We start from the raw sequence: 12,164 nt of genomic DNA on the forward strand, positions 1-12,164 counted from the left end.
GTAATACCGTTGTCTCTGGTTCTCTCTCCTGTAAGACCCCCTGTATTGGAATCAAAGTCATTATTTCCAGTCCCTCTGTTATGCTGGTCACCTGAGGGAATTCCATCACATCCAACTCAATCAGATTAACTTCAGGTATTAATCTTTCTACGGGAGTGTCTGCAAAGGTTGTCAGCATGCTATTATCGGCATTATTTCTTTTCATCGCGCTTCGTGCTCTCTTTTTCTGTTTTTTGTTTTGGTTTCTCAATCTATAACGACCTCCTTTCCTATACTTAAACACAAGGTTTTGTAAAGGCCTGAATATCTTTGGCCATGGCTTCTTCACTTCTATTGTGACATTTCCAGTTATTGAAATAGACAGATTGTCTACTTTTGCTATTGTTATTGCTTCTAAACCTTCAGTTGTTTCTATCAATGTTCCACTAAGGTGAACTTCCTGTGTAACCGACATTCTCACCACTTTCAAACACTCCTGCACTTACCGTTTGGAAGAACAAGTTTCTCTGTCTCTAAAACTATTTTTACAAACTTGAGTTAAAAATCAGTCATACTTCCTGATTTGTATCTGTGCAGACAGGGATTAATAAATGGCTTATCATTCATACTTATACCAAGGCTTATATAGCCGTTTCCCCAGTTGGTATTGAAATCGTCAGAGCCCCATCTGTCCTGCCGAGCACCTGTGCAGAAAGAAAGCAAAAACACCCAAACTTAACATCAGTGTCATTTCCCTTGTTATTTCCACTATCTGTTATGCATTGGAAATGTCGGGCAACACTATACTAATATTTTTAGAGAGATTTGGTGTGATTTATTTGACCATAACGATACAGCCTTAGCTTGTTTTTGTCCGTTCTTCCAACCGGAAAACTGGAGGTTCCAATCTTTTGTGTGTTCCTTTCACATGATTCTCTGGGGAACACAATCATTAGTTCCACAGAGCCTATCAATTGTCTAATATTCTTGGTAAATCTGGTCCTTCATCTGTTCCAATTTCTTTTTGCTTTGATGAATCCGTCATTCCGATCTCATTTTATACTTTAAATGACCGCTTAGCGTATTGACTAAGTATAAATGTAACATTAACTTCGCCTCACATCCTTCATACAACATAATTTTCATTTATACATTAACACATTTTCCCTCTTACAACACCAACAAATCCTTTGGTGTTGTCTCCGCCTCCAACTACCATCAAGGGAAAAAATTAAATTTTAGCAACTTAGATCACTAAACCCTTGACCGTCATATAGCCCAGTTGTTCATGTTATTAAACTCATGGACACCAGCACTATATCCACAGCAATATCCCCCCAGATCCCTGAATTCACAGAGACCCGCCATTTCTCAGCCCAAAGCGTTCTTCCTTCAGTTGCGAATCCGAACGAAAAACACCCCAAGCCCCTTTTTCCAAGGAATATTACAACTCGTCCTACCATTACCTGTACCCAGACAGGCCAGCGCTCATCCGGTACCTACTTCACATACATAATAGCCACGCAGTTCAAACCAAACATCTAACCAATAACACACAACAAGACGCAAAGCCAACCCTGTTTCCAAGGACCCCAACAGAAGGGGGAACCAGGGGACTGACACCTTGTCTAAAAATAAAAAAAACGCCCCATTCCTACACCTCAACCGTCTCTAAACAAAACCAACCTAATGTAAAACCCATTCCCTTCATAATAACCGCTTGGACCCCTTGCCCCCAGTCTAAACATACACGCCACACTCAAGGCTGATTATTACCCTCAGGGCCAGTCAGGGAGATGGAGGGACCCCTAAATGGAAACCTAAACCCAACTTAGCAGTCCACTACCCAACCTAGCAATGGTCTGCAGCATACCCATAAACCATTCGAAAGCAAGCATTGGAGGGGGGGGCACACGTGGAGAAAGGAAGGGAGGGAGGGAAGGAGGGAGGGAGACAGAGGAAGGAGGGAAGAGAGAGAGGGATAGAGAGACGGAGGAAGGGGGGGGGGGGCTCCCAATTGAACATTAACTTTATCAAAAACTTTTTAGAATTAACTAGCAGACCTTACCGTATTGCCTGGTCCAGTTAACCCACAGGACTTCAAACACTATCTTCAGCACCTGCTGCCTAACTTTAACTTAAATCAAACCCTACTTTAATCAGACTAAAAGAGTCTGCATGGAGTTCCTAATATCTAACACTATACTTTAAATCTTACTGCAGGGGCACTACAACCTGAATAAAAACACCTTTGCAAACCTGGCAGCTCAACAGTATCAAGCAGGGAGCTAGGGATAGTGAGGAAACAAAGGGAGGGGGAGATACCGGGAGGGAGGGAGAGAGGGAGGGAAAGACAGACAGAAGGATTGTGGGAGAGAGAGGGAGGGAGAGAGAGTGGGAGGGAGGGAGAGAGGAGAGGGAGGGAGGGAGGGAGGGACAGAAGGATTAGACAGTGGGAGGGAGGAGGGGGGAGAGACATAGGAGAGGGAGAGAGGGAGGGAGGTAGGGAGGGAGGGAGGGAGGGAGGGAGGGAGGGAGGGAGGGAGAGAGAGAGGGAGGGAGGAAGGCAGGGAGGGAGGGAGAGAGGGAGGGAGGGAGAGAGGGGAGAGAAAGACAGATAGAAGGATTGTGGGAGTGAGAGGGAGAGAGAGTGCGAGGGAGGATGGAGGGAGGAGAGACCTACATCAGGAAGAGGAGAGGGGGGGGGGGCACCCAAATAACCATGAATATTAACTTATCCTTATGTAATCCTAATTTAGAAAGTAAACACTACATTAATATAACCAATGCTTTAAGCCTTACCATAAAGGCAATCTACCTTGAATAAAACTCCTTTTGAGAACCTGTTACTTCAACAAAGTCAAGCTGGGAGAGAGGGATAGAGAGACGGAGTAGGGGGGGAGAGAGGGATGAGGGGGGGAGAGGCAGGGAAGGAGGGAGGGAGGGAGGGAGGGAGGAAGGCAGGGAGGGAGGGAGAGGGAGGGAGGGAGAAAGAGACACAGAGGAGTAGGGGGTGGGGGGGGGGTTCACGCAAGTCCCGTCACAGCACACAACGTCGCTGTGTATTCCAACTCGTCCTGTCCAACACCGCCCCCTATAGCCCTCCACTGTCCACTGCCTTAATAAAAGCCCATAATCCATCCCCCTTGTACTGATGGCACCGTGGCGCGCATGCGCAAACCGACACACACCGTCCACCCGTTCCAACCATACTAGTCACCTCATTAGCTACCTAATATTGGAATAATACATCTAGTAAAGTTACAAACAAACCCACACATCCGTCACATTCCTACCCCACTAGTGCCATCATACTGGGCCCACAACAGATATAGATTGACTAAATGTATATACATTCGTCCTTCAAAACTGGAAAAACCGATAAAAAGAACTACACATTTCCAAGATGGTCGCCACTCAAAAACGAAAAAACCTATAAAAACTACAAAATGACCGCTACGGCTCCCCGTTTACATGTGAAGGAGAGGTGTAATAATCTAAGAGGCAACACCGCCCCCTGCTGTAATGTTCGTTCATCACCTCTATTGTACTACAGTACTCACAACGTCCTGCAGGAGGCGCCCTCCCCCTCCCTCACAAGTGCGTCATCACGCAGCACATCACCACACAACGTCAAATCGACGTCTTTACTCTATAATAAACCACAATCCCCAGAATCCCTTTATACCGGAAGTTACTGTCCGCTCCTCCCTAAGGTCCCGTACCAGCCACCAAGAGTAGCAACACGCGATATTCCCCGAGAGTTCAATCATGCTACATTGTTAGCACAGGTAGCTTAGCATTTTAGCTTCGTTAGCTTCGCACTGCTAGCTCCGTTAGCCTAGTTTAGCCTCCATAATGTGGTCTCCTATATAGCCCATTATCCCGTTGATTCGAGCGGCACCACACATCGCGACGTTTGCGCAACCCAGTTATACCCCGCAACATAACTTTAATCTCGCCAGTTCACAGATCATATATTACCATGTTCATATTAGTTCGCTCGCCCGTTTGGCCCCGCCTGGCCGAAATACACAGTATTTTAAATCCAACGCTCCCAAAGCCCCCTCCGAGCAGACGTCACTAGTGACGTCATCAGTTCCCAAAAAATCGCTTCTTTTGATTCCTACTACATTAAATTAAGACCTTAATACCACGATTTAAAAAATGTCAACGAATCTCACACATCATTTTGGTTCCATCACTCTCGCCATTCACTCAATTCACTCGATATCGCAACGCAGCGTCCATACGTTATCGCTGTCGTCCTCGCGGCTAATGTAGCAAGCTAACCTAGTCTTTATACAACGGACAGTGTTATGGTTTCTCCGCGGCTGATTTGGTCACTAGAGTTTTATAATGATACAAAAACATTGGCATTCACTCATAACCTCTAAACAGACATCCATCCAACCATATACACTTAGCAAAACATCGTCCTATTTATAAACATACCATTCATTTGGCCACATCCGTCCTAAGCACATTTCCTAACCTAAACCTCGCCCATTTCACACAATTCTTCCCTATGTCCTAATCACAAGCAAGCGCAGTTCCTTCATCCAAAGTGCTTTATATTCCAAGATCTTGTATTTTCATCCCGCTATACCCCACCGCTCTCTCCATCTTCATACCGTCGCTCTGTGGAGAGTCTGTGCAGGCCATTTGTCGGCATTAAGTGGAGGTCTGTTTGCCAAATCGTGCTCACCGTCCGACCACAAACCCCACTTCTACGATTCTCTCTCCTCCACGAGCCGATACCTTCTTAGATTCAGACAAAAGGCGAATCTTAAGGAGATGATGTCGGATCACGTCTAGACAAATTCGCGTGGAACGTCTTCCATCGTTTGTTTGCCCTGCGCGCCGAGTCTAAAAGAGAAGCTTTGCTAAGCGGACTGGCATGAAAATCTCACCTGGTCGGCGCGATCTGAACTAAATACAAAACCAGTTTAATCCCTTCTTTACCGGAGGCCACATATTTTGACTGACGGGATGGTCTCGTAAACCCATAACGATTCCCACGCTTCATTCACCCAATCGCCGCAGAGCTTGGACGCAGTTTAAATGAACGAATCGTGGTACCATTATAACCATTCCCCTCAACCAACCATGTATACCCCTAGACTTTTCAATTGTTCATATAGCGTTTAGTTGCCTATAAACTCATTGCCCTTCGTTCTATATTTGTATTTGATCAATCTTGATCCCGCCTCTTTTTCATCACATTAGTGCCGATTCTACCTAGAATAGTCTTATCACATCATCCCATTGCACTAATCCTAGGTATTCTAACTGAACACCCCTCAATTCCCTAACCTATCAAGTGCTGTTGGTGCGGCCGAGACCAGAGACAGGTTGTGAATCCTGGTCTCTGGTGCCTTCCGACATCAACATATTTTTGGTCCATTACATCTACTTATAGCAAAAACCCTGTTCGAAACTGCTCGACCTCCACCAATTCAGACGCACCATCTTTAGGTGAAACAGTCATAGAGGCGTCGATGAGGGAGAGAATCTCTCGGTCCATTTTAGAAGTAGCTTTCGTCGTCTTCAACCGGTTTTGGTCGAATTCAGCACGGGTCTCGGCACCATTTGATGTGTCTTTCTTTCATTTTATCTTAGTCTCTGTGATCGTATAGTTTGTACCCTTCTACTCTCCATCGTTTGCATTTCAATGTGGTTCTGTTGTAGGAAGGAAGCGCAGACTAGGTGGTTTGAATCAAACAAATGGGGTGTTTATTCCATTCTTAATAAACACATCTATGAATCAAACAAGTACAGGATCTTCTTCTATCTAATCATCTCTTTGGTGTGGCAGTTTTGGTCCATGGCCTGATCGGCTGCGGCCGTCAGAGCATTCCCCGGTGTGGTTTTGGTTGTCTCGGCAACCCGAGGCCTTCTTAGTTTGGTGCTGGTTGCCAAGGCAACTCTTCTCCGCGATTCCCTGACGCCATAGCCACATATATATTGTTTGGTAATTTTCAAAGACCAACACATCGCTTCTTTTATTAGTGTTTGTACCTTCTATTATACCTGAAAAAGACTTTATCAGATTAATTACAATCATGTGGTTATTGTAATTTCTAACATTACATTTTAGACATTACATTATAAATATTTAGCCTTGCCATAGATATTGACTTGTTGGCCTATATGCATCGATAATTGAAGACACTTTTCAGTAAGTTAAGGAGTGGTCTCCTGTATGGTTTTCATCCTGCTCTCAGTATATCTGTATGAAAAGAGATAAGATCATCCTTCCTTTGAACTGTGGGGCTGTGTAGTCATAAAATACCTTCTAACCCTTACACAAACACGTTTTTCTGCTGGTCTCAGCTTATTTGAAGGCTAGCCACATTTGTCCTTCCCTGACCTAATAACTAATTAACTTCCACAAATAACGTGCAACTTTGTTACAGCTTTTACCAAGGCTGACTCTTACAGTTTTGGCCATGTGTGTGGCAATGTTTAACCTAAGTCCATTTTTAGAGGTAATCTGACCTCCCTCAGCTGTGTTCAGTGTTTCTCTCCTTACATCTCAAGGTAACTTTTGGCCATCTGTCACCATTTAGACTGAGGTCAGTTGACAGCATTTTTGTTGACTCAAATGTATGGTTAACTTAACAGGTGATTTGGCATGGCTGTGAGTCTCTGTTTTTAAGAGAAAAGAACCTAGTCTTTTTGGCCATCCTATTTCTTTGCTATTACAAATAGGTGCATAATTTCTATTGTTTAATTTACATGTTTTGTTTAGATAATATACGACACTAATTTCCCAAAATGTTGGAGTTTTCCTTTAATAAAGTTTCTTAATATCAAGAAAACTAAATTCATGGTTTTTGGTAATCAAAAAGAAATAGATGGGGATATTTAAAAACTGTGATGTTACAATCAGTAGCAATTGTGTATAAATCTAAGGATATATTAAACTATAAGACCTTGTATATAATTTACTGCTCACTTACACTTCCTTACATACTGTGTGGAAGTACGATGGTTGACATTTAAAAAGACTGTAAATCCAATAGTCTTACTGCAAAAGTGGCTCATTCGGAGCATTATAAGGCTGCTTACTATGACCACACAAATCCACTGTTTATAAAGTTATTAATGATTCTGTTTATTATAAAATAATGCAAATAATGTACAGAGCTAAAGCAAAGTTACTCCTGGACTGTATGCAAAGAATCTTTTCAATACAGGAAAGAACATCTGGTTTGAGAGACATTTGTAAAACTGTTAAAAAATCTAAGACAGGGATTAAAAGGAGATGTATTTCTATTGTTGGGGTTAGCTTGTGGAATGCTGATATACATTTAAGAATGAGAAATTCCCTTTTGGTTTGTATAGCTATTTTTGAAGGTTACAAATGTGAATATGTTTTATTTTGTGATTTCCTTAGTTTTTGTTTAATTTGCTTACTTTGATAAGAATATAGGACAGGTATATATATACGCATTAGGTTTCAGCCTGAACCTGTTCAGTCACTGACAGAATCAAAACCTGTTGACATGGAATGATGTGCATATTATTGTATTGTGTGTGATGACTGAATAAAAAAAACTGCTGCTACTATTATATATATATATTATATTAATGAGTGTGGGGGGGGGCATGCTGTTTGATCTCATGCATGGGTACAAGGATTAACGATGAATGTACACAACACTCCAACTTACCATCATTACATAATTAGGTTGATTAGAAAACAATGTTTATCTGAAAACTTAAAACAGAGAACTTAATAGAGAGAGAAAGAGAGAGAGAGAAAGAGAGAGAGAAATAGAGAGCAAGAGAGAGTAATAGAGGAGAGTAAATCAAATCAAATCAAATTTATTTATAAGGCCCGACAACACACGTTAATGTCCCCATGGGCCGTACAGGTCTTCTTTAAAGTCAAGAAGAAAACATAACAATAAGTCAAGAACAGAACGAGAACACCATAAGGTCCAAAATGTTTTAGATGAATGCAAATAAATGAAAGAATGCAAGCACTCCCAGACATACCCCACACGAAGGTAAGGAAAAACTCACTAAAACCTAACAATAGGGAAAAAAGCTCCACAGGCAGTGTGGAGGAGAGAAGGGGGGGGGGGAAGAGTTAGAGAGTTCCCATGTTTGTGGTGCTGCAAAAGAGCAGACGTGTAGTACCCTGTAGTGCCATGTAGTACCATGTAGTACCCTGTAGTGCCATGTAGTACCCTGTAGTCAGGGCCGCCTCAGGGGGTGTGCGAGCAGTGCGGTCGTACAGGGCCTATTTTTTTTTATTTTTTATTTTTTTTTGCGAGGCCCCCCTTCCCGCGAGGCCCTTTTTCATCACATACCTAAAATCTAGTTTTGCTTATATGCTTATATATTTCACATTAGACACGTTTGTAGAATGTGTCTGACTTGTTCCTGCCTCTGCGGCTCTGCAGACTGCAGTTTTCCGGTTTCTGTGGCTTTGCTGCTCTACAGATTTTAGGATAGTGTTTCCGGTCTCTTATCCCGTCCGCCGTAATAGAAGAAGAAGAAGAAGAAGAAGACACACGACACGAGGTAGAGGGATGATCTAATTCAGCGCGGAGGAGCCAGCCAGTGGATGTCTTTTCAAAAGCAGCATGGATCAGAAGAAATTACACCGTGGGCCAAGAAAGTCTCCTTCCAACTTTACCATTGGCGCCGCATTGATACTGCGTTATGGTGAGTCAACCTATGATTATATTCCCGCCGTGGACCTATCTCTCTTTCTCTCTCTCTGGAGCCAAACTGGTCGACTAGCTGTAGCCTGTTGTAGTATGGAGTTAGTAGCTAACGGTGTGTGGCCTGGTGTCAGCGCCTGTATTGCTTTTCTCATGTTGTAGTTTCAGTGGTAGTGCGTTAGCTAATGGTTAGCGATAGCCGGGTTGAGCTAACTGGCTAACTGATAGCATCAAAGTAACGTGCGCAGCCGGCAGCTAACGTATCAGTTAGCCTAGGCTAGAGTTAGCTGTTAGCTTGTGCTACGACCATTGACATTAGCCGTGAGAATAGCAGGGGGTTCTGGCTTATTTTTGTCCCGCCAGCGAGAGGCCTTTCGTCAACGTGGAGACCTGTGTTGCGGCCTTTCGCCCTGCGTTCCTTTTGTGCAGGTAAGATTAATGAAAATGTCATGACATTACCCCACTCTTCCTTCCTTCCCCTCCCGAATGTTTTGTTAATAACGATGTTTTTTTCCAGGCAAAACATATGCTACTTCACAACATTTGGAGATACGACATGTGCTGTGTGTGAATGTCTTGGTCGTTTGTGTAGCTTGGGTAGCGTTGGGCCGTTGGCCAAAGCTGTGTGTGGCCTGGTGTCACAGTACCTGGCTAGCCTATTTAGCTGATGTCGGCCATTGGCTCCTTGCTGCTTTGGTTTCTCTGGTATAGACCCTCTTCTTGTTGGATTTAAGTGTTGATCTTTGTCCTTTTGGATCTCTCATACATGCTCTAGTCTCTCTCTAACACACACACACATGACAAACACACATGTTCTCTCTCTCTCTCTCTCTCTTTCTAACACACACAGTCTGCCTATGGCGGCCTTTCTCGATGGCTAGGCTGTGCTCAAGGATCTTCAGTCACAGTGCTCAGGTATTCTGCCACTGTGTACTCTCTGTTTAGGGCCAAATAGCATTTCAATTTCTTTCCAATGTGTCTCTCTCTCTCTCTCTCTCTCTCTCTCTCTCTCTCTCTCTCTCTCTCTCTCTCTCTCTTGGATTTAAGTGTTGATCTTTGTCCTTTTGAATCTCTCATACATGCTCTAGTCTCTCTCTAACACACACATGACAAACACACATGTTCTCTCTCTCTCTCTCTCTCTCTTTCTAACACACACAGTCTGCCTATGGCGGCCTTTCTCGATGGCTAGGCTGTGCTCAAGGATCTTCAGTCACAGTGCTCAGGTATTCTGCCACTGTGTACTCTCTGTTTAGGGCCAAATAGCATTTCAATTTCTTTCCAATGTGTCTCTCTCTCTCTCTCTCTGTACACTGTATATTGACTGTAGAACGGGAGCTCTCTCTCGCTCTCTCTTTTGCTATATGTTGACTGTATCATGCCCCGCCTCGGGCAGCGCTATTATTTAAGAATATGTTGACTGTATAAAAAAAAATATATATATATATATATATATATATATATATATATTTTTTTATTTTATTTTTTAACCTTTTGGGGGGGGGGGGCCTCGCGTTAAATCTCGCACAGGGCCTCGCATTTCTCCCAGGCGGCCCTGCCTGTAGTACCCTGTAGTGCCCTGTAGTACCCTGTAGTGCCATGTAGTACCCTGTAGTACCCTGTAGTGCCATGTAGTACCCTGTAGTGCCCTGTAGTACCATGTAGTACCATGTAGTATCCTGTAGTGCCATGTAGTGCCATGTAGTACCATGTAGTACCATGTAGTACCCTGTAGTGCCATGTAGTACCCTGTAGTACCATGTAGTACCCTGTACCCTAACTAAACTAGAGTAAGAGAGAGAGAGTAATATATATATAGAGAGAGAGAGAGAGAGAGAGAGAGAGGGAGAGTAATAGAGAGAGAGCAAGAAAGAGAGTAAGATAGTAATAGAGAGAGAGTAATATATATATATATATATATATATATATATATATATATATATATATATATATATATATATATATATATATATATATATATATATATATATATATATATATATATATATATATATATATATATAGAGAGAGAGAGAGAGAGAGAGTAATAGAGAAAGAGAGTAAGATAGAGAAAGAGTAAGACATAAGGTTCTTTGTCTGAAGGACTCAAATGTTTATCCCCTTAACGTATCATAATCATGGCCAGTCTGAAGTCACCTGCACTCCGGCTGTGGTTGATGAATCTCCGACCTGGTGAGTCTTCATCCTCTGGTTCTCTATGGAGAACTTGGCGTTGAGCGCGGAATAGAAGGTCACGTCCGCGTTGATGGTGAACGACATGGAGCTCTGTTGCTCCAGCCAAGAGTGCATGATCTCGGAGTTGGTCTCCACGCCCGTCTCCTTCCGGGGGATGACAAACACCTCGTCCGGGATGAGGTAGAGGCCGTCCTCGGTGGTCTGGCACTGGGAGTAGCTGAAGTTCATCACCCGACCCATGTCCAGGTTCCTCAGGTTGTCCCAGCCCCCTCCCGGCAGCACCTCCAGAGCCGGGAGGATGGAGAGGTCGGGGGAGGCGCGGCACTGTCGGAGCCCGTTGGTGGGCCGCCACCGGAGAGGGTGAAGGGAGCAGACCTGGAGGAGAGAGAGAACCAGTAGAGCCGCCGCCGGTCTCAGAGCCATGGCTGTGCTGCGACGAGGACTGTCTTCTATCTGAAGAAATACTGCATGGAGCTCAAGTTCCTCTCACTGATGTATGACATGTACATCCTCTTGTCAGTTTGCCAAGACATTTTCTTGGACGACTCCAAGGTCGACCCAGAGAGGGCCTCTTGGAGATAAGAATGGCATGCGGCCCACACCAACCAAGAGAGTTAGCACGCCGCACACGTGATTGGTTTGGCTTTTGGTTTCGATTTTACTCTGTGCTGTTGACTCAGATTTGTTCTGCATGTGACTGAGGCAAATAAGAAAAGAAAACAATTCAATAAAAACGAAATCCTGTGGAAAGAATGAAAGAGCAGTTTTTGTTCACATCTCTATTGCCTAATCATTTTGTATACCATGTCAAGATAATGTAATACAGCATTAACCCTTGCTATACCATGTCAAGATAATGTAATACAGCATTAACGTAAGGTTATGTATATAACCAAGTTCTATGAATTATGGTGACGCTCAGCATCAGTTGCATATATCTCGCTTCAGTGGATATACACTGAATACATTTCAAAATGTCCCTTTACATACCAACATCCGTCTGACCACACCCCCATCTGCTGTCTACATAAGCAGGGGTGGGGCCACACACTCATCTCCTTCCCAACAAATTTCACCACAATGAAAGATCAAGGGCCGCAGCGGCGTCCTGATGCTGAGCGTCACCATAATTCATAGAACTTGGTTATATACATAACCTTACGTTCTATTTCATTATGGCTCCGCTCAGCATCAGTTGCATAACAGGAGCTGAGCGGCAGCCAAAGCTCGACAAATGTACCCCGCTGAGGCCCCCCACAACCATCAGACCGGGGAGGACCGAGCCCCCCGACCCTCCCTAATGGAGGA

The 12,164-nt window shown here is 43.7% G+C and overlaps 1 protein-coding gene across 1 annotated transcript in view; it reads right to left on the bottom strand.

The window, feature by feature from the left end:
* Positions 1-11,279, bottom strand: part of LOC311228517 (macrophage-expressed gene 1 protein-like) — a gene marked incomplete at both ends in the record, with an annotated part of 55,082 nt that extends 43,803 nt beyond the window's left edge. Inside the window, 1 exon segment of the mRNA XM_084314419.1 lies at positions 10,818-11,279. Coding sequence (XP_084170545.1) covers positions 10,818-11,279 — 462 coding nt within the window.
* Between the last annotated feature and the right edge of the window lie 885 nt (positions 11,280-12,164).

The sequence above is a fragment of the Notolepis coatsorum genome (assembly GCF_963971535.1).
Source record: "Notolepis coatsorum genome assembly, chromosome: 5".
Lineage (NCBI taxonomy): Eukaryota > Metazoa > Chordata > Actinopteri > Aulopiformes > Paralepididae > Notolepis > Notolepis coatsorum.